Source organism: Entelurus aequoreus, linkage group LG11 (assembly GCF_033978785.1).
Source record: "Entelurus aequoreus isolate RoL-2023_Sb linkage group LG11, RoL_Eaeq_v1.1, whole genome shotgun sequence".
NCBI classification, from domain to species: Eukaryota; Metazoa; Chordata; class Actinopteri; order Syngnathiformes; family Syngnathidae; genus Entelurus; species Entelurus aequoreus.
Genome location: NC_084741.1, coordinates 9,767,176 through 9,789,666, shown reverse-complemented (window position 1 = coordinate 9,789,666; position 22,491 = coordinate 9,767,176). Strand labels below are relative to the sequence as shown.

At 41.7% G+C, this 22,491-nt stretch overlaps 2 protein-coding genes across 6 annotated transcripts in view; both read left to right on the top strand.

Annotated features, from left to right (window-relative positions):
• ppox (protoporphyrinogen oxidase) overlaps positions 1-1,122 on the top strand; it is a 38,256-nt gene extending 37,134 nt beyond the window's left edge. For 2 of the 4 annotated variants that reach the window (XM_062062418.1, XM_062062419.1), the window contains exons 12-13: positions 847-889; positions 969-1,122. In XM_062062418.1, the coding sequence (XP_061918402.1) occupies positions 847-889; positions 969-1,105 (180 nt within the window). In that variant the 3' untranslated portion in view covers positions 1,106-1,122. Of the gene's footprint in view, positions 1-610; positions 767-846; positions 890-968 lie in introns of those variants that run through there. The other 2 variants (XM_062062421.1, XM_062062420.1) reach the window with 2 other exon arrangements.
• Positions 1,123-4,370: 3,248 nt separating this feature from the next.
• LOC133659744 (uncharacterized) lies at positions 4,371-21,341 on the top strand. 2 transcript variants are annotated; one of them, XM_062062415.1, is made up of 8 exons: positions 4,371-4,940; positions 7,328-7,440; positions 8,407-8,531; positions 14,730-14,904; positions 14,982-15,090; positions 15,938-16,023; positions 18,511-18,581; positions 20,082-21,341. In XM_062062415.1, exons 1-8 carry the CDS (start codon positions 4,386-4,388, stop codon positions 21,140-21,142), a joined length of 2,295 nt encoding a protein of 764 aa, XP_061918399.1. In that variant the 5' UTR covers positions 4,371-4,385; the 3' UTR covers positions 21,143-21,341. The 2 variants fall into 2 exon arrangements, with proteins under 2 accessions (XP_061918399.1, XP_061918401.1); XM_062062417.1 differs by having other exon boundaries at positions 8,407-8,510; positions 20,082-21,337.
• Positions 21,342-22,491: the final 1,150 nt, after the last annotated feature.

Here is a 22,491-nt window from a genome sequence, read left to right as displayed (position 1 = left end):
TGTGTAATGTACAAGTACACATGTGTAATATACATGTGTAATATCCAAGTATATATACAAGTACACATGTGTAATATACAAGTATACATGTGTAATGTACATGTGTAATGTACAAGTACACATGTGTAATATACATGTGTAATATCCAAGTATATATACAAGTACACATGTGTAATATACATGTGTAATATCCAAGTATATATACAAGTATACATGTATAATTTACAAGTACACATGTGTATTTCCACAGGACTACAATATACATGTGTAATATACAAGTATATATACAAGTATACATGTGTAATATGCATGTGTAATATACAAGTATATATACAAGTGTACATGTGTAATATACATGTATACATGTTTAATATACAAGTGTAATATGCAAGTATATATACAAATATACATGTGTAATATGCAAGTATATATACAAATATACATGTGTAATATACATGTGTAATATACAAGTATACATGTGTATTTGTACAGGAGTGTATACCGCAGTATCATGAGGGACATCATAGTAATATACATGTGTATTTGTACAGGCGTGTATACCACAGTATCATGATGGACATCATAGTAATATACATGTGTATTTGTACAGGAGTGTATACCACAGTATCATGATGGACATGATAGTAATATACATGTGTTTTTGTACAGGAGTGTATACCACAGTATCATGATGGACATCATAGTAATATACATGTGTATTTGTACAGGAGTGTATACCACAGTATCATGATGGACATCATAGTAATATACATGTGTATTTGTACAGGAGTGTATACCACAGTATCATGATGGACATCATAGTAATATACATGTGTATTTGTACAGGAGTGTATACCACAGTATCATGAGGGACATCATAGCAGAGTTGGTGCGTATTATCATATTATTATTATTATTATCACTCACATGTTTGTTTGATTTTCTACTTTTCAATAAACAACTTTCAGAATTCATGCGACAGTTCATCAAAAAGAAGAAACTCCCGCTTTCTCTGATTGGCTCGTCGTATGAAGGCGTGTCCGTCAATGATGTCATCTTCAATGCAAGGTTGGCCACAGAAGAGCTGCTGGGAACGACACTTTAATTATTAATAAATATTTCATCAATATTATATTTGTCATCATTTATCAATATCATATTAGTCATCATCATATTATATTAGTCATTATCAATATTATATTAGTCATTATCAATATTATATTAGTCATCATTCATCAATATTATATTAGTCATCATCAATATTATATTAGTCATCATCCATCAATATTATATTAGTCATCATTCATCAATATTATATTAGTCATCATCAATATTATATTAGTCATCATCAATATTATATTAGTCATCATCCATCAATATTATATTAGTCATCATTCATCAATATTATATTAGTCATTATCAATATTATATTAGTCATCATTAATATTATATTAGTCATCATCAATATTATATTAGTCATCATTCATCAATATTATATTAGTCACCATTCATCAATATTATATTAGTCATCATTCATCAATATTATATTAGTCATCAATATTATATTAGTCATTATCAATATTATATTAGTCATCATCAATATTATATTAGTCTAAGGCTGCAGCTAACGATTATTTTTCTATCGATTAATCTATAGATTTTTTTTTCCGATTAATCGGTTAATCTATAGATTATTTTTCCTTTTACCGATTATTTTTTTATTCAAAATGAAGATGAAAAAATAAATGTAGGCCAGTTTTTTCAAATGGCATGGCTTTTATTTACCAAAAAAAAAAGAAGTATGGCCACTCAGTCAACATTGACAACAACATGACGAAATATTCTGTAACAATGTAAACATTTAACAAAATTAAGAGTAGCTTATTTGCTTTTTAATGTGCAAATATAAAAGTCAACATCCAGTGCAAATCGTAATATTCTGCAATAGTATAAGCATTTCAAAAGTGAAAGTATTGCTTATTTTGCTTTAAAATGTGCAAAAATAAAGATAAACATCCAATACAAAAAAGTGCAAAACGAAATATTCTGTAACAACAGTGTAAACATTTCAACAAAAGTGAAAGTATTGCTTATTTGCTCAAATGTGCAAAAATAAAGATAAACATCCGATACAAAAAAGTGCCAATCTAAATATTCTGGAGCACTGTAAACATTAAGTATTGCTTTTAAAATGTGCAAAATAAACATCCAGTCCAACACAGTACACAATAACCAATTCTACTCATTCCAGAGAGTGACTAACAGTTGTAATGAAGAAAGGTTAGCATGTCTACATGCTCTGCTTCTTTTCTTGTTTACATTCCAGTGAGTGACTAACAGTTATAATGAAGAAAGGTTAGCATGTCTACATGCTCTGCTTCTTTTCTTGTTTACATTCCAGTGAGTGACTAACAGTTGTAATGAAGAAAGGTTAGCATGTCTACATGCTCTGCTTCTTTTCTTGTTTACATTCCAGTGAGTGACTAACAGTTGTAATGAAGAAAGGTTAGCATGTCTACATGCTCTGCTTCTTTTCTTGTTTACATTCCAGTGAGTGACTAACAGTTGTAATGAAGAAAGGTTAGCATGTCTACATGCTCTGCTTCTTTTCTTGTTTACATTCCAGTGAGTGACTAACAGTTATAATGAAGAAAGGTTAGCATGTCTACATGCTCTGCTTCTTTTCTTGTTTACAATATTCCCAGCAGCTGAAAATAGGCGCTCAGAAGGGGTCGATGTGGCTGGAACTGAGAGGTAATTAGCCTTCACCTCAAACCAGGACTGCGAGTGAGCTGAGCTGCAGTTGAAGTTTCTAGAAGGTCAACGGGCTCATAGTGATGTTACTAGTAGTTGACTGGGAGGTGTTTATTATCATTTGGGGAGAGTCCGCTGCCTGATGCTCACCTGCTAAACACCTATCTGCTCCACGCTGACTACATGCGCTCTGAATACGCACTGCTGATTGGCTGATAATGCTTTGTGTGTACCAATCAGATGGTTGTATGGGTGGGACAATGCTGCGTGCTGAGGCAGAGGCAGAAGGAGCGAAGCAACTTGTTAAGACTTTAGCAGCTAAAGTTAGCTTTAGCTTAGAAACTCGTTCGGTACACCCCCGTACCAAACCGAAAGCCCCGTACCGAAACGGTTCAATACAAAACACGTACCGTTACACCCCTAGCAGATACAAATGACACATTCATGTTTTTTTGTAATGATGACAACGTATGCTAACGCGGACGATTGACTAGTTCGGGGGTCGGCAACCCGCGGCTCTAGAGACGCATGCGGCTCTTTAGCGCCGCCCTAGTGGCTCTCTGGAGATTTTTCAAAAATGTATGAAAAATGGAAAAAGATGAGGGGGAAAAATATATATTTTTTTGTTTTAGTATGGTTTCTGTAGGAGGACAAACATGACACAAACCTCCCTAATTGTTATAAAGCACACTGTTTATAATAAACATGCTTCACTGATTCGAGTATTTGGCGAGCGCTGTTTTGTCCTACTCATTTTGGCGGTCCTTGAACTCACCGTATAGTTTGTTTACATGTATAACTTTCTCCGACTTTCTAGGACGTGTTTTATGCCACTTCTTTTTCTGCCTCATTTTGTCCACCACACTTTTAACGTTGTGCATGAGTGCACAAAGGTGAGTTTTGTTGATGTTATTGACTTGTGTGGAGTGCTAATCAGACATATTTGGTCACTGCATGACTGCAAGCTAATCGATGCTAACATGCTATTTAGGCTAGCTATATGTACATATTGCATCATTATGACTCATTTGTAGCTATATTTGAGCTCATTTAGTTTCCTTTAAGTTGTGGAGTTAGTAAACAACGAGACAGGAGACGTGAGCGTAGTCGAGGAAGTTTACTAGCTCCAACCTAGCATGTCATACATTCGACAACAACAACGACCTCTCAACCGGAAGCGGAAGAACCTAACTCCCCCTCAGCTTCTTCTCTTAAAGCTACAGTGTCCTCTTAGGTGAATGTCTCTCATTATATGGTTTGGGTCACCACAAAGTCATCTTAATTCAATTTATATCTCATGACACATGTAATATGGCTTTGAGTTTTTTGCGGCTCCAGACAGATTTGTTTTTGTATTTTTGGTCCAATATGGCTCTTTCAACATTTTGGGTTGCCGACCCCTGGACTAGTTGATGGTTTTCTTTTCAAATGTTCGTTCGTAGCCGTTGTGCTGCTATGATAGGCCATTTACGCTCGACACAGCGTGCATACAACAACATTATTAGGCCGTGTTCTGAAATACTTCCACACTTTTGGCGTGTTTTTCCCCATTTCACATTTTCATCAACAACTCCAAATCAAATCAAGCTGCGGCATCGGCGTCGACCCCTGGATCGCTGCGGCCCCTACTAATGAGGCGGCGCACGGAGCTCACCTGTGCGGCTGACGTCATGCTGCTATTAATGAGGAGGCGCACGGAGCTCACCTGTGCGCCTGACGTCATGCTGCTGCTGTGCTGCGTCTTCCTGCTGAGCTGCCGTCCCGCCGCGGGGGGTCCGCCCCTGCCCGGGAGCCGCTCTCCGGGGGTCCAGGAGGACTGGAGTCAGTCTCCGGGGGTCCAGGAGGACTTGGGTCATCTCCTGCCGGTGTTCCGCCATTCTCGCCGGCCTCTCGTGGCCAAAGAGCTGCTGCGACCATCTTCCCGCCGCACGCCACTTCCCGCCCAACTCGCCGCGCTCTTCTTCCCGCGGGAAAGCCCGGGCCGGAAGTGGCCTCCGGCTGCCAGAGTGCGTCCGGTGGAGGTGTGGTGCGGCATGAAGGAAGTCGTCCTCCGCCTGGACCGCCTGCAGCTGCGCGCTTGGCCCGTTCCGGCTCGGTTCCGTTTGGGTTCTTGTCAGGCCGCCAACGTCACCTCGGACTTTCTCTGGTTCCGCTTCGCCCTCACGGACTGTGGCGCCAAATCTCAGGTAGGTTTCTCCGGACGGCCGCTAGGGGCGCTGTCTTCCAGTGGTGGGACGTTCGTTTGGGTGCTGAGAGTCGGCTCTTTTGGCTCGGCTCTCTAAGAAGAAGCGACGACTCATGAAGTTGATTCTTTGTCGCTCGTTTAAATGGGTTATACTTGTATAGCACTTTTCTACCTTCAAGGTACTCAAAGCGCTTTGACACTATTTCCACATTCACCCATTCACACACACATTCACACACACATTCACACACACATTCACACACACATTCACACACACATTCACACACACATTCACACACACACATTCACACATTCACACACACATTCACACACACATTCACACACACATTCACACACACATTCACACACCCATTCACACACACATTCACACACACATTCACACACCCATTCACACACACATTCACACACACATTCACACACTGATGGCGGGAGCTGCCATGCAAGGCGCTAACCAGCACCCATCAGGAGCAAGGGTGAAGTGTCTTGCCCAAGGACACAACGGACGTGACTAGGAAGGTAGAAGGTGGGAATTGAACCCCAGTAACCAGCAACACTCCGATTGCTGGCACAGCCACTCTACCAACTTCGCCACGCCGTCCCCCAACAAAGATCAACTTTTTGTCTGGTGAAAAACTGTTTTGCGTCGAGCGTGTTTGCCAAGGTTGTGTGGACAAGCGGTAGGAAACGGGTGGTTGTATGATTGTTGTGCATTTGTTCCGATCCTTACCAACTTTCCACGTTTCAATCAAACTTCATGTCCGAAACTCCATAAACACAACTTTTTTTATTTCGACCTATTAATATATTTTAAATAATATGGACTTTTAAAAATACTACTTTATGAAAAAGTGTTTTCAAGAAGTTAATAACGTTGAAAACATTCTATAACATCAAAATGATATTCTTCTGTATATGATCATAATCAATATTCTTCTATATATGATCATAATCAATATTCTTCTACATATGATCATAATCAATATTCTATACATGATCATAATCAATATTCTTCTATACATGGTCATAATCAATATTCTTCTATATATGATCATAATCAATATTTTTTCTATATATGATCATAATCAATATTCTTCTATATATGATCATAATCAATATTTTATACATGATCATAATCAATATTCTTCTATATATGATCATAATCAATATTGAAGTGTTCAAGAAGATGAAAGCAACAATATTGATCACAATATTCTTGCAAGGTGATGTCATGAAACATGAAGGCAAAAAGAAAATGTTTATAATTTTGTGCATCAACATTTCCATCCATTTTCTACCGCTTGTCCCTTTTTGGGGTAACATTTTGGATGGATGCTTGTTGCCATGACGTCACAACCATCTCTTCTTCATACAACACTTTTATTCAACTACATCATCGCTCAAATCAATACCATTGATCAGAAAACTGATATAATGGATCATAAAAGTGATATAATCAATAATGAAAGCAATATAATGGATCATAAAAGTGATATAATCAATAATGAAAGCAATATAATGGATCATAAAAGTGATAGAATCAATGAAAGCAATATAATGGATAAGTGATATAATCAATAAGGAAAGCAATATAATGGATGTTAAAAGTGATATAATCAATAATGAAAGCAATATAATGGATGATAAAAGTGATAGAATCAATATAATGATAAAAGTGATATAATCAATAATGAAAGTGATATAATGATGACAAAAGTGATATAATCAATATAATGCTGATAATAGTGATATAATCAATATAATGCTGATAAAAGTGATATAATCAATATAATGCTGATAAAAGTGATATAATCAATATAATGCTGATAAAGTCATATAATCAATATAATGCTGATAAAAGTGATATAATCAATATAATGCTGATAAAAGTGATATAATCAATGTAATGCTGATAAAAGTGATATAATCAATATAATGCTGATAAAGTGATATAATCAATGGAATGCTGATAAAGTGATATAATCAATGGAATGCTGATAAAGTGATATAATCAATGGAATGCTGATAAAGTGATATAATCAATACAATGCTGATAAAGTGATATAATCAATGGAATGCTGATAAAGTGATATAATCAATGGAATGCTGATAAAGTGATATAATCAATGGAATGCTGATAAAGTGATATAATCAATATAATGCTGATAAAGTGATATAATCAATGGAATGCTGATAAAGTGATATAATCAATACAATGCTGATAAAGTGATATAATCAATGGAATGCTGATAAAGTGATATAATCAATGGAATGGTGATAAAGTGATATAATCAATGGAATGGTGATAAAGTGATATAATCAATGGAATGGTGATAAAGTGAAGGTAGTAATGAAGTTGTTGTGTTGCAGGTGTTTGCTGCTCAGCTGGTGTATACTTTTACTTTGTACTACACTCCTCCACCACAACTACATGTACTACGTGTTCTACCATTTGTACTACCCATCCACTGCCACTACAACAGGTAATACACCAACTTCTACTTCAGCAACCTAACCACTACTTCGTGTACCTAGGCAACTATGTACTTTGTGTACACAACTATGTACTTTGTGTACACTTTGTGTACACAAAGTACATAGTTGTGTGCACAAAGTACATTGTTGTGTACACAAAGTATGTACTTGTGCACACCAGTACACACAAAGTACATAGTTATGTACACAAAGTACATAGTTGTGTACACAACTATGTACTTTGTGTGTACTGGTGTGCACAAGTATTTACTTTGTGTACACAACAATTTACTTTGTGAACACAAAGTACATAGTTGTGTACACAAAACGTACATAGTTGTGCACACAAAGTACATAGTTGTGTACACAACTATGTACTTTGTAAGTACATAGTTGTGCACACAAAGTACATAGTTGTGTACACAACTATGTACTTTATGTGCACAAAGTAAATTGTTGTGTACACAAAGTAAATACTTGTGCACACCAGTACACACAAAGTACATAGTTGTGTGCACAAAAAGTACATAGTTGTGCACACAAAGTACATAGTTGTGTACACAAAGCACTTACTTATGCTTTGTGTACACAACTGTTTGTATGTACTTTGTGTGTACTGGTGTGCACAACTATGTACTTTGTGCGCACAAGTGTGTAGTTTGTGCGCACAAGTGTGTAGTTTGTGCGCACAAGTGTGTAGTTTGTGCGCACAAGTATGTACTTTGTGCGTACTTTGTGTGCACAAGTATGTACTTTGTGCGTATTTTGTGTACACAAGTACGTACTTTGTGTGCACTGGTGGGTGTGGCAGTGTGTACTGGTGTGGTACAGTGAAGTTGTTTATCAGTGTGTACTTTGTGTGTACAAGTATTTAGTGTGTGTGTGTGTACTGTGAAGGTAACATTGTAGTACTGAGTGTGTACTGTAAAGGTAAGATTATAGTACTGTGCAGTAAGGAAAGTACTGTGTTTCAGGTTCCATTACTCCTACCAGGTGGGCTTCACACCTGAACTCCAGCAGGTGACCTTCATGAAGAACATCAGAAGTCAGATGACCTTCAGCCTGAAAGTCTGCACAGGTGACACACGCACCTGCACAGGTGACACACGCACCTGCACAGGTGACACACGCACCTGCACAGGTGACACACGCACCTGCACAGGTGACACACGCGCACCTGCACAGGTGACACACGCACCTGCACAGGTGACACACGCGCACCTGCACAGGTGACACACGCGCACCTGCACAGGTGACACTCGCACCTGCACAGGTGACACTCGCACCTGCACAGGTGACACACGCACCTGCACGGGTGACACACGCGCACCTGCACGGGTGACACACGCGCACCTGCACAGGTGACACACGCACCTGCACAGGTGACACACGCACCTGCACAGGTGACACACGCACCTGCACAGGTGACACACGCACCTGCACGGGTGACACACGCGCACCTGCACGGGTGACACGCGCACCTGCACGGGTGACACACGCACCTGCACGGGTGACACACGCACCTGCACGGGTGACACTCGCACCTGCACAGGTGACACACGCGCACCTGCACAGGTGACACACGCACCTGCACGGGTGACACACGCACCTGCACGGGTGACACTCGCACCTGCACGGGTGACACTCGCACCTGCACAGGTGACACACGCGCACCTGCACAGGTGACACACGCACCTGCACAGGTGACACACGCGCACCTGCACAGGTGACACACGCACCTGCACAGGTGACACTCGCACCTGCACGGGTGACACTCGCACCTGCACGGGTGACACACACGCACCTGCACGGGTGACACACGCGCACCTGCACGGGTGACACTCGCACACCTGCACGGGTGACACTCGCACCTGCACGGGTGACACGCGCACCTGCACGGGTGACACGCGCACCTGCACAGAAGTGTCACTACACGTCAGAAGTTTCTAGAAGCTGCAGTGGAAGTAATCACAACATGCTAGCTGCACTGCAGCTAACATGATGCTAACAAGATACTAACATGATGCTAACAAGATGCTAACCAGGCCCTACAAGACAAAGTTGTGGACTTAGAGGCAAAACATGAAGATAGGACGTATTTGTATAGAGTCAAGTGTGTTGCCAGATGTATTTGTATAGAGTCAAGTGTGTTGCCAGATGTATTTGTATAGAGTCAAGTGTGTATTGTTGCCAGATGTATTTGTATAGAGTCTAGTGTGTTGCCAGATGTGTTTGTATAGAGTCAAGTGTGTGTTGCCAGATGTATTTGTATAGAGTCTAGTGTGTGTTGTTGCCAGATGTATTTGTATAGAGTCAAGTGTGTTGCCAGATGTATTTGTATAGAGTCAAGTGTGTGTTGCCAGATGTATTTGTATAGAGTCAAGTGTGTGTTGTTGCCAGATGTATTTGTATAGAGTCAAGTGTGTTGCCAGATGTATTTGTATAGAGTCTAGTGTGTTGCCAGATGTATTTGTATAGAGTCAAGTGTGTGTTGCCAGATGTATTTGTATAGAGTCAAGTGTGTGTTGTTGCCAGATGTATTTGTATAGAGTCAAGTGTGTTGCCAGATGTATTTGTATAGAGTCAAGTGTGTGTTGCCAGATGTATTTGTATAGAGTCAAGTGTGTGTTGTTGCCAGATGTATTTGTATAGAGTCAAGTGTGTTGCCAGATGTATTTGTATAGAGTCAAGTGTGTTGCCAGATGTATTTGTATAGAGTCAAGTGTGTGTTGCCAGATGTATTTGTATAGAGTCAAGTGTGTGTTGTTGCCAGATGTATTTGTATAGAGTCAAGTGTGTTGCCAGATGTATTTGTATAGAGTCTAGTGTGTTGCCAGATGTATTTGTATAGAGTCAAGTGTGTTGCCAGATGTATTTGTATAGAGTCAAGTGTATTGCCAGATGTATTTGTATAGTCAAGTGTGTTGCCAGATGTATTTGTATAGAGTCAAGTGTGTTGCCAGATGTATTTGTATAGAGTCAAGTGTGTGTTGCCAGATGTGTTTGTATAGAGTCTAGTGTGTGTTGTTGCCAGATGTATTTGTATAGAGTCAAGTGTGTTGCCAGATGTATTTGTATAGAGTCAAGTGTGTTGCCAGATGTATTTGTATAGAGTCAAGTGTGTGTTGCCAGATGTATTTGTATAGAGTCAAGTGTGTTGCCAGATGTATTTGTATAGAGTCAAGTGTGTTGCCAGATGTATTTGTATAGAGTCTAGTGTGTGTTGTTGCCAGATGTATTTGTATAGAGTCAAGTGTGTGTTGTTGCCAGATGTATTTGTATAGAGTCAAGTGTGTTGCCAGATGTATTTGTATAGAGTCAAGTGTGTGTTGTTGCCAGATGTATTTGTATAGAGTCAAGTGTGTTGCCAGATGTATTTGTATAGAGTCAAGTGTGTTGCCGGATGTATTTGTATAGAGTCAAGTGTGTGTTGTTGCCAGATGTATTTGTATAGAGTCTAGTGTGTTGCCAGATGTATTTGTATAGAGTCTAGTGTGTGTTGTTGCCAGATGTATTTGTATAGAGTCAAGTGTGTGTTGTTGCCAGATGTATTTGTATAGAGTCAAGTGTGTGTTGTTGCCAGATGTATTTGTATAGAGTCTAGTGTGTTGCCAGATGTATTTTTATAGAGTCAAGTGTGTGTTGTTGCCAGATGTATTTGTATAGAGTCAAGTGTGTGTTGTTGCCAGATGTATTTGTATAGAGTCAAGTGTGTGTTGTTGCCAGATGTATTTGTATAGTCAAGTGTGTTGCCAGATGTATTTGTATAGTCAAGTGTGTTGCCAGATGTATTTGTATAGAGTCAAGTGTGTTGCCAGATGTATTTGTATAGAGTCAAGTGTGTGTTGTTGCCAGATGTATTTGTATAGAGTCAAGTGTGTTGCCAGATGTATTTGTATAGAGTCAAGTGTGTGTTGTTGCCAGATGTATTTGTATAGTCAAGTGTGTTGCCAGATGTATTTGTATAGAGTCAAGTGTGTTGCCAGATGTATTTGTATAGAGTCAAGTGTGTGTTGTTGCCAGATGTATTTGTATAGAGTCAAGTGTGTGTTGTTGCCAGATGTATTTGTATAGAGTGAAGTGTGTGTTGTTGCCAGATGTATTTGTATAGAGTGAAGTGTGTTGCCAGATGTATTTGTATAGAGTCAAGTGTGTGTTGTTGCCAGATGTATTTGTATAGAGTCAAGTGTGTTGCCAGATGTATTTGTATAGAGTCAAGTGTGTTGCCAGATGTATTTGTATAGAGTCAAGTGTGTGTTGTTGCCAGATGTATTTGTATAGAGTCTAGTGTGTTGCCAGATGTATTTGTATAGAGTCAAGTGTGTGTTGTTGCCAGATGTATTTGTATAGAGTCAAGTGTGTGTTGTTGCCAGATGTATTTGTATAGAGTCAAGTGTGTGTTGTTGCCAGATGTATTTGTATACAGTCAAGTGTGTGTTGTTGCCAGATGTATTTGTATAGAGCCAAGTGTGTTGCCAGATGTATTTGTATAGAGACAAGTGTGTTGCCAGATGTATTTGTATAGAGTCAAGTGTGTGTTGTTGCCAGATGTATTTGTATAGAGTCAAGTGTGTGTTGTTGCCAGATGTATTTGTATAGTCAAGTGTGTTGCCAGATGTATTTGTATAGAGTCAAGTGTGTGTTGTTGCCAGATGTATTTGTATAGAGTCAAGTGTGTTGCCAGATGTATTTGTATAGAGTCAAGTGTGTTGCCAGATGTATTTGTATAGAGTCAAGTGTGTGTTGTTGCCAGATGTATTTGTATAGAGTCAAGTGTGTGTTGTTGCCAGATGTATTTGTATAGAGTCAAGTGTGTGTTGTTGCCAGATGTATTTGTATAGAGTCAAGTGTGTGTTGTTGCCAGATGTATTTGTATAGAGTCAAGTGTGTGTTGTTGCCAGATGTATTTGTATAGAGTCAAGTGTGTTGCCAGATGTATTTGTATAGAGTCAAGTGTGTGTTGTTGCCAGATGTATTTGTATAGAGTCAAGTGTGTTGCCAGATGTATTTGTATAGAGTCAAGTGTGTTGCCAGATGTATTTGTATAGAGTCAAGTGTGTGTTGTTGCCAGATGTATTTGTATAGAGTCAAGTGTGTTGCCAGATGTATTTGTATAGAGTCAAGTGTGTTGCCAGATGTATTTGTATAGAGTCAAGTGTGTGTTGTTGCCAGATGTATTTGTATAGAGTCAAGTGTGTTGCCAGATGTATTTGTATAGAGTCAAGTGTGTTGCCAGATGTATTTGTATAGAGTCAAGTGTGTTGCCAGATGTATTTGTATAGAGTCAAGTGTGTGTTGTTGCCAGATGTATTTGTATAGAGTCTAGTGTGTTGCCAGATGTATTTGTATAGAGTCAAATGTGTTGCCAGATGTATTTGTATAGAGTCAAGTGTGTGTTGTTGCCAGATGTATTTGTATAGAGTCAAGTGTGTGTTGTTGCCAGATGTATTTGTATAGAGTCAAGTGTGTGTTGTTGCCAGGTGTATTTGTATAGAGTCAAGTGTGTTGCCAGATGTATTTGTATAGAGTCAAGTGTGTTGCCAGATGTATTTGTATAGAGTCAAGTGTGTATTGTTGCCAGATGTATTTGTATAGAGTCTAGTGTGTTGCCAGATGTATTTGTATAGAGTCAAGTGTGTTGCCAGATGTATTTGTATAGAGTCAAGTGTGTGTTGTTGCCAGATGTATTTGTATAGTCTAGTGTGTGTTGTTGCCAGATGTATTTGTATAGAGTCAAGTGTGTGTTGTTGCCAGATGTATTTGTATAGAGTCTAGTGTGTTGCCAGATGTATTTGTATAGAGTCAAGTGTGTTGCCAGATGTATTTGTATAGAGTCAAGTGTGTGTTGTTGCCAGATGTATTTGTATAGAGTCAAGTGTGTGTTGTTGCCAGATGTATTTGTATACAGTCAAGTGTGTGTTGTTGCCAGATGTATTTGTATAGAGCCAAGTGTGTTGCCAGATGTATTTGTATAGAGACAAGTGTGTTGCCAGATGTATTTGTATAGAGTCAAGTGTGTGTTGTTGCCAGATGTATTTGTATAGAGTCAAGTGTGTGTTGTTGCCAGATGTATTTGTATAGTCAAGTGTGTTGCCAGATGTATTTGTATAGAGTCAAGTGTGTGTTGTTGCCAGATGTATTTGTATAGAGTCAAGTGTGTTGCCAGATGTATTTGTATAGAGTCAAGTGTGTTGCCAGATGTATTTGTATAGAGTCAAGTGTGTGTTGTTGCCAGATGTATTTGTATAGAGTCAAGTGTGTGTTGTTGCCAGATGTATTTGTATAGAGTCAAGTGTGTGTTGTTGCCAGATGTATTTGTATAGAGTCAAGTGTGTGTTGTTGCCAGATGTATTTGTATAGAGTCAAGTGTGTGTTGTTGCCAGATGTATTTGTATAGAGTCAAGTGTGTTGCCAGATGTATTTGTATAGAGTCAAGTGTGTGTTGTTGCCAGATGTATTTGTATAGAGTCAAGTGTGTTGCCAGATGTATTTGTATAGAGTCAAGTGTGTTGCCAGATGTATTTGTATAGAGTCAAGTGTGTGTTGTTGCCAGATGTATTTGTATAGAGTCAAGTGTGTTGCCAGATGTATTTGTATAGAGTCAAGTGTGTTGCCAGATGTATTTGTATAGAGTCAAGTGTGTGTTGTTGCCAGATGTATTTGTATAGAGTCAAGTGTGTTGCCAGATGTATTTGTATAGAGTCAAGTGTGTTGCCAGATGTATTTGTATAGAGTCAAGTGTGTTGCCAGATGTATTTGTATAGAGTCAAGTGTGTGTTGTTGCCAGATGTATTTGTATAGAGTCTAGTGTGTTGCCAGATGTATTTGTATAGAGTCAAATGTGTTGCCAGATGTATTTGTATAGAGTCAAGTGTGTGTTGTTGCCAGATGTATTTGTATAGAGTCAAGTGTGTGTTGCCAGATGTATTTGTATAGAGTCAAGTGTGTGTTGTTGCCAGGTGTATTTGTATAGAGTCAAGTGTGTTGCCAGATGTATTTGTATAGAGTCAAGTGTGTTGCCAGATGTATTTGTATAGAGTCAAGTGTGTATTGTTGCCAGATGTATTTGTATAGAGTCTAGTGTGTTGCCAGATGTATTTGTATAGAGTCAAGTGTGTTGCCAGATGTATTTGTATAGAGTCAAGTGTGTGTTGTTGCCAGATGTATTTGTATAGTCTAGTGTGTGTTGTTGCCAGATGTATTTGTATAGAGTCAAGTGTGTTGCCAGATATATTTGTATAGAGTCAAGTGTGTTGCCAGATGTATTTGTATAGAGTCAAGTGTGTGTTGTTGCCAGATGATTGGGAGTCCGTCCCGACCGACCACTCGTTCGTCTTGGGAGAATCTGTGAACTTTGTAGCTGAGAGCGGACACGTGTTGCCAGGTGAGCGCCTCACTGTGGACTCCTGCTACGTGAGCAGCTCCAACGAGCCCGACAGCGTGCCCAAAGTGGACATCATCAGCAACTACGGGTGTGCACAGATGTACTTCACAGTACCACCAAGTACTTGCCTTCAGTCATGTGTGCGCTTGTCTTCTGGATTTGCAGATGTTTGACGGACGGTCTGAGGGTTGCCAGTTCCTCCAAGTTCTGGTCAAGGAAGGCTAACTTGATCAAGTTTTCAATCGATGCCTTTCTCTTCAGAAACCTCTCCCAGGTAAGAAGAACTCAATATGGCTGAGGTAGATCTTTTTCAATTTGAAAGATTTCCATTTCAGCTTATAAACATTTCACAATTTAGACTTTCCATCCGAGAGCGCCGCCATTGAACTCTCACACTTTCACTCCACAATCTTTCATACGAGGCAATCAGTTGGTCCACCAAGACCTCTAACCGTCCATGTTCTTCCACTGACCTGGGTCCAGCTGGCAGGGCAGTAGCTCAGACTTCCTGGTCTCTGGCCTGCTCTTCCAGTTCCACTGGTCCCAGGCCAGCATTGAGTCATAGTCCCTCCAGCGTGCCCTCGGTCTAGCCCTGGGCTTTCTCCTGGCTGGGCATGTCAGGAACATGTGACGTCTAGGAGGCATCAGAAGTAGATGCCCGAGTTAGGTCAACACTCTCCATGTGAAGAAGGAGCAACTCTAATCAGAACTCCTCCGGGATGACTGGACTCCTCACCTTATCTTTCAGGGTGAGTCCAGCTAGGCTTGAGGGTAGGAACGTAGAACGACTGGTACACCGAGAGCTTTGCCTTCCGGCTCCACTCTCTTCACCACGACTTGTCTCGTAGAGTGACCGCTTCACTGATCCGCCGGTCAGTCTCGGTAACTAACTAGTTTTGCTACGGATGAAGGCTCAAATGATTCTGCCTCAACCTTTAACATGTTAGTCCATGCCAGGAAACCAACCGCTTGACCTGTCCTGAAACTTTGTAGAAGAGAAGCGAGGGAAACAAAATCCTGATCATTTGTTTCTCGGACCAGAACTGAACACTGCCTGAACTACTCCGGTTAGTCCTTTCCAACGGGTGTTCCTGACTGGATTTGAACTCTGTTTTGTCCAGGTACTGTACCTCCACTGTTCAATGTCAGTCGCTCTCACCATTTCCCACACCTCCAAGTCCTGCAACTACAACAAATCTACTGGCAGGTAAGCCATACCCACATTCAAGTCCAAATACAGTATTTATGTCACCTCTGTGCTGGTGCCAGAGGTTGACAAGTTCCGGCGAGACGCACCTCACCTCGACAAACGGCAAGGGCTCTGGAACCAGTCCTCTCCAGAGGAGTTGGACTCTATTGCCAGAGGTGAGAGGCTCACATTTAGGAATGGGGCGGATCTGATCCAGTATTGATATCGGGCTCCGATACCAGAGTAGATCACCGATCGGCAAATTCCGATACAACTCTGCCGATATTTCCGAGTGAATGTATATGTACGTGTATATGTATGTTTGTACAGTGAATGTGCGTGTGGATGTACGAACTTTGAGTATGTAGGTATGTACTGTATTTGTATATGTATGTGGGAGCTTGGGAATGTATGTGAGTATATGTGTATTTGTATGTACAATATATTTGACTCCCAGTGTGTGTGGGAGCCAGAGTACGGCCCCAGCCACCCAGAGAGCCCAACCCAAAACAGCAGGTGTGGTGCCCAGGGAACCAGGGACCACCGGCCCCACGCAGCCAGGCCGGCCAGCGACAGAAACCCCAGAGCCCGGCCCACCGTTCCGCCCGTAAGAGCCAGCAGCAGGCCGCAGACAGACGCACCCGGCAGAGGACAAGGCACGAGAGAAGCAGGGGACAACCAGACCTCAAGCCAGCGATAAACCACACTCCACACGGGCAGAAAGGCGGGACGCCCCGCCCGGGGGGGCCCAGAGACTCCCTGCAACCGGACGGGAAGACTGCCCCCGCCCCACCAGCAACCGGGCCCCAACGAGCCCACCCACCGCCCCGGAGAGCGCGGCGAGGCCCGCCCCCGGCCACTCCACCCGAGTCGGCCTCCACAGGACTGCCCAGCACGGGGCCACGGGAACCACCCCAACGATGGAGATGGAACAACCAGCAAGAGCCCTGTCGAGTTCCTCCCTGAGAGAGGGGAAAAATAAAAAATATTATGAATAAAATATATTAAAAAATAAATAAATTAATTAATTAATAAATAGTAATAATAATAATTATATATAAAAAATTTAATAAATAAAAATAAATAAATAAATAAAAATAATTAAAAGAAGATCACAGACATGCTGACACACAATGTCACTACTCCAGCAGCTAGCCGACTTGCAGCACCTCGGAATACCTTGCAGCACCAAGCTACCACAATAGACGCGGGGACTAGACCCAGCAGGCCCCAACCAAGACGGGCACCCGGAAGGGATGGACGGTGGGACCCAGGAGCTCCAGACACGCAGTCCGGATGCAGTAGCCTGAGGCCCCGACCCCCGCCTGACAAGCAGGCCCAGAGCGTACCCCCAGAAATATACATACATACATATATACATATACATACACACATACTGTATATACATATACATACACACACACATATATATATATATATAACATATATATTTACACAGTATATACATACATAATGTGGACCATAGGAGCGTCTGGTCTGGGCAGTGTGCCAACTGATGCAGACTCCACATGGATCCCTGGTCGTGAAGAGGCAGATTAGCTGTCAATTGACCGGTGGATCTAGGTTCCTATGTGGTTGTGACCAACAGGACAAGGTGACTCAGTAGGCTGGCTTGGCTCTGAGCAGCACTATGATCTGCAGGGAACTGGGAGTAGAGCCACTGCTCCTCCACATCAACAGGAACCACATGAGGTGGTAATAAAAATAGATTGAAAAAGTGGATAAAAAGCAGCGTGGTGGTCCAGGGTGTCTATAGAAGGGTGTCTATATGTCCTGTGCATCCGGCAGTGGAGGCTCCTCTACAGGGTCTTGGGGCACTAGGAAGATAACCCCTTTACTACTGTTATCCCAGGTGGCCCTTGGCAAAGGCCTAGTACCTGACTGCCCCCTAGCCAGGGATACGGTGAAGACCTCAACGGCGGAGCAGGCAGAAGACGGTAGATGTAAGAACTACCACAAAGGCTGCGATGGCGGAAGAAGGCTGCAGCAGAAAAGGGTCCCCAGTTGTCTTGGACTCCATGCCACTGGACCCTGACCCGATTCTGTCAAGGATCGTGTGGTGACTGTCTGTGCACCAGTCTCCCTACGTAAAACAAAGTCACGCACAGGCATCCTCCATAAAGGGATACACCCCTACCCGGAGGATCGTCATACTCGTTCGAGTGACCGCCGATAATAGAAGATATTCTCTGTGAAGAGTGGACCAAAGTCCCTGCTGACCCATTACCAAACCTAGTCCAGTTTGCTGGGAGAGGGTTGATATTTTAAGATGAATACAAATATTCTCAGGGCACTTAATCCATCACAAGTGGACTGTTCAGTTTGGCTTCTCACCTGAGCAGCTGCCTTGCTTTAAATACAACCAGCTGACCAATGACATCATCAGTTTTTAGTTGTCGCCCAACCTCAACCTACCTGAATCAAGTTTCAAAGAAGAAACGTTTAGAAGTGGCTGTAAATGTTCCTTCTGTTTTGTGGCTTCAGGTGGGAGGAAGTGCAGGCACCACCTTCAGTATGCTCCTGCTGTAGTTCCACATGTGGGGACGTGCAGGACTGTGAGTAGTATTCCACTTTCATCTACAGCAGCGATACTCCATACCAACCCACATTCTAACATTTCAATGTCTGTTTTTTATTATTACATGATTATTTTGTTTAAAGCAAAACATACATTGTAATATCAGGTAAAAAAAATCCATTGTGACACTAATCCAAATAGTCCTCAGTAAAAAAAATCCAAAGCCGATATAGCGACAATTTTTGAGCTAGAAGAGTCTTTGCTTCCAAAGCGCCAGATGAACAGTCTTGTCTTTGGTTTTGGGCCACTTTTCTCAAGGACTTCTTTGGCAACCACGCCCTCTGGTGGTGGATCAGCCACATCAGATACTGTGGTGACTTAGTTGGAAGGAGGTTTGTTCCCATTGCGTGGAGCCACACCCACCTGGGCCAAAGTGAATGTGAGAATCAGATTGACATTCAAACAGTTTCTCAGTCCTCCTGTTCATGGTGATCTGCAACTCTTTGCTTATTCAAGACGTCCCACCTTAGTGGACTTTAGCTATGGAGGTTGTGTCCCCTGGGGGCGGTCACAACAGAACTGCTGCCTTGGCCAGGCGTGACCGCGTGCAAAACCAGTCATCTGTTTGCCAGTGTGCAAAACTTGTTTGGAGGCCACTGGTCCTGTGGAATGAGGAAATCTCTGAGCCAGGAATGTCGGCACATCGTTGGGTTAGGTTTAACATTGATGATATTCAGATTGATTTGAAAGACATGTTGTATGCTGTGCCATGTATTTGTGTAAGGATTGTTGGTCTTTCATAAACATGATCAAGTTTGCCTTTCGGGATTTAGTTCTTAGAGGGGACCAGCTTTTGTCTGAGGGAGTCACTGGATTTGTAATGTTTGATGTTTTGTCCAAAACCACTTTGTGTTTCTCTAATAAACCGACCGCCACGTTTTCACCTGAAGTTTCTATCCTACGGCTCTGGTGTAATGCTTTTGTTTTGTATGGTGGTTGACTGGTCACACCAAGCCAGAGCAGCATATGACCACTGCCAGGGGACACACCCACCAAAGGCTTGAATAGGGAAACGGCACACCTAAAATTTACAACTGAAGCCTTTTGGATAAAAGATGAAGCGAGTCCAATTGTGTTCATTCAACCCTGGCTGATTACTTTCAACAAGACTCTAACCAGTGGTGTGGCAGCAAGACCTTCTCTGCTGGACTAACATGACCAGAAATCTTCATCATAATTAAAGATAAAGGTCATTTTTTATTGATGTGTTTCTGTATAGTATTTCTCCAGCAATGGTCATGTGGCGACATCAATGATGGTATTTTGAAAGGTCATCATTGAAGTGGAACATCACTGAAGGCCTAGGTGGGAAACGCACGGCCCGCCACTGTCTCTAACGGCTGTTGTGGCTGGTGGTGAAAGTTATTTGGCATCACCTGAGGGTAGCTGCTTGCTTATTTTCTATGGCCAACAAGTAAGCATTTGTCACCATGTTCAGGTTTTGAGATTTGACTGTTTTTGTTTCCCCCCCCCTTAGCTGTGAAGAACATCGTCAGCAGTCCTGGCTGGCAGACTCGCCAACAAGATGACGCCAGCATGAAGGCGATATCTTCTCAGGGCAAAGATTGGGTGGACCGAGAAGAGGAAAGGGGGAAAAAAGTGGACCTTATAATGCTGGACACTTCCTGGATGGACTCTAAGACTGAGGAGACCATTGAAGGAGACCAAGAACCGAGGCTGGAGACCATTGAAGGAGACCAAGAACCGAGGCTGGAGAACATTGAAGGAGACCAAGAACCGAGGCTGGAGAACATTGAAGGAGACCAAGAACCGAGGCTGCACACAATTATCAACAACGATGGCACAACTTACAAGCAGGGATGGATGGAAGAACAACACACTGACAACCAACAAATGGAACCAACACCAGATCCCAGGGTTATGTTGGATCAGGGGAAGAAAGCCACCAATGGTTGGATGGACAACAGTACACAGAATCCCAGCCTTGTTGGGGATCTTGGCTCTGCGGGAAACATTTCCTCTAATGTGATTTCCCTTGTGGAGCTGTGCTCTAATATTGATACAAACAGCTGCCCGCCCACAGGTGATGCATTCAAGGGTACAAGCGGGCAGAACACGGAGGAAATGAACTTTCCTGCCTCAGCTGAGAGCCCACCTGTGTCAAATATGTTGGACAACAGTCAGTCTACTATTGTGTCCTTGGACAGACCGGTAGAAGACTTACCAGAGCCAACAGACGACTACGTTAGCAGTAAAGACCTAGACGGACTTAACGATTGGTTTCAAAGTCGACAGATCAGAGGTTTGGAATGGGACCAGTTGGCCCAGTTCAGACACCTGATGTGTGTTGAAGGCTTGCTTGAGAAGACTGATTGTAATTCTGAAGGTGAAGCTCTCTACCGTGGCAGCTTGGACGTGGCAGTCAAGACAAGTGAAGAACAAAACCAGTACTTTGGTGCCGGTCCAGGTTTGAGAGTTTCAGAGGAAGTGCTGGACAAGCCCCGACACTCTGCAGTGGTAATCGTTACAAGTGGGATGGAAGAGAGCGGCCACATACCTGAGCAGGTGTGGGGCTAGCAAACTTTGGACTAACGTGGACAGAATGTAGATTGTTTGATTGTGTCCGTGCTCGGGAGTTCCACTTCTAAAAACACAACTGGTGGACGTCTTAGGAATATAAACACTTTCAATGCCAGAAAGTCACCTGTGTTGTTTATTGCCATCAACCACCAATTAATCTCACCTTAATAAGGTGACAGTCATGTTACATAAGGTGCAGGTAACATAAGGCAAACAGTCATGTTACATAAGGTGCAGGTAACGTAAGGTAAACAGTCATGTTACATAAGGTGCAGGTAACATCAGGTAAACAGTCATGTTACATAAGGTGCAGGTAACATAAGGCAAACAGTCATGTTACATAAGGTGCAGGTAACATAAGGTAAACAGTCATGTTACATAAGGTGCAGGTAACATCAGGTAAACAGTCATGTTACATAAGGTGCAGGTAACATAAGGTAAACAGTCATGTTACATAAGGTGAAGGTAACATAAGGCAAACAGTCATGTTACATAAGGTGCAGGTAACATAAGGTAAACAGTCATGTTACATAAGGTGCAGGTAACATAAGGCAAACAGTCATGTTACATAAGGTGCAGGTAACATAAGGTAAACAGTCATGTTACATAAGGTGCAGGTAACATAAGGCAAACAGTCATGTTACATAAGGTGCAGGTAACATAAGGCAAACAGTCATGTTACATAAGGTGCAGGTAACGTAAGGTAAACAGTCATTTTACATAAGGTGCAGGTAACATCAGGTAAACAGTCATGTTACATAAGGTGCAGGTAACATAAGGCAAACAGTCATGTTACATAAGGTGCAGGTAACGTAAGGTAAACAGTCATGTTACATAAGGTGCAGGCAATATAAGGTAACATAACATTTTCTTGTATCTAACGTCACAGTCTTTACAGGTTAATAACCATGAAAGAAATGTATTTGACTTAGTTGCTAAGTAAGTGAGTAAATTAATAAGCACATCACCTCCTACAACAAGTACATCTACATCACCTCCTACAAGTACATCTACATCACCTCCTACAACAAGTACATCTACATCACCTCCTACAAGTACATCTACATCACCTCCTACAAGTACATCTACATCACCTCCTACAACAAGTACATCTACATCACCTACAAGTACATCTACATCACCTCCTACAAGTACATCTACATCACCTCCTACAAGTACATCTACATCACCTCCTACAACAAGTACATCTACATCACCTCCTACAAGTACATCTACATCACCTCCTACAACAAGTACATCTACATCACCTCCTACAACAAGTACATCTACATCACCTCCTACAAGTACATCTACATCACCTCCTACATCTACATCACCTCCTACAA

What these genes read in the sequence shown, in the direction of transcription:
- LOC133659744 (XM_062062415.1), top strand. Translation starts at nt 4,386, where the DNA reads ATGAGGCGGCGCACGGAGCTCACCTGTGCGGCTGACGTCATGCTGCTA. An exon ending in ACTGTGGCGCCAAATCTCAG is followed by an intron (nt 4,941 to 7,327) that starts GTAGGTTTCTCC and finishes GTTGTGTTGCAG; the next exon opens with GTGTTTGCTGCTCAGCTGGT. An exon ending in ATGTGGGGACGTGCAGGACT is followed by an intron (nt 18,582 to 20,081) that starts GTGAGTAGTATT and finishes CCCCCCCCTTAG; the next exon opens with CTGTGAAGAACATCGTCAGC.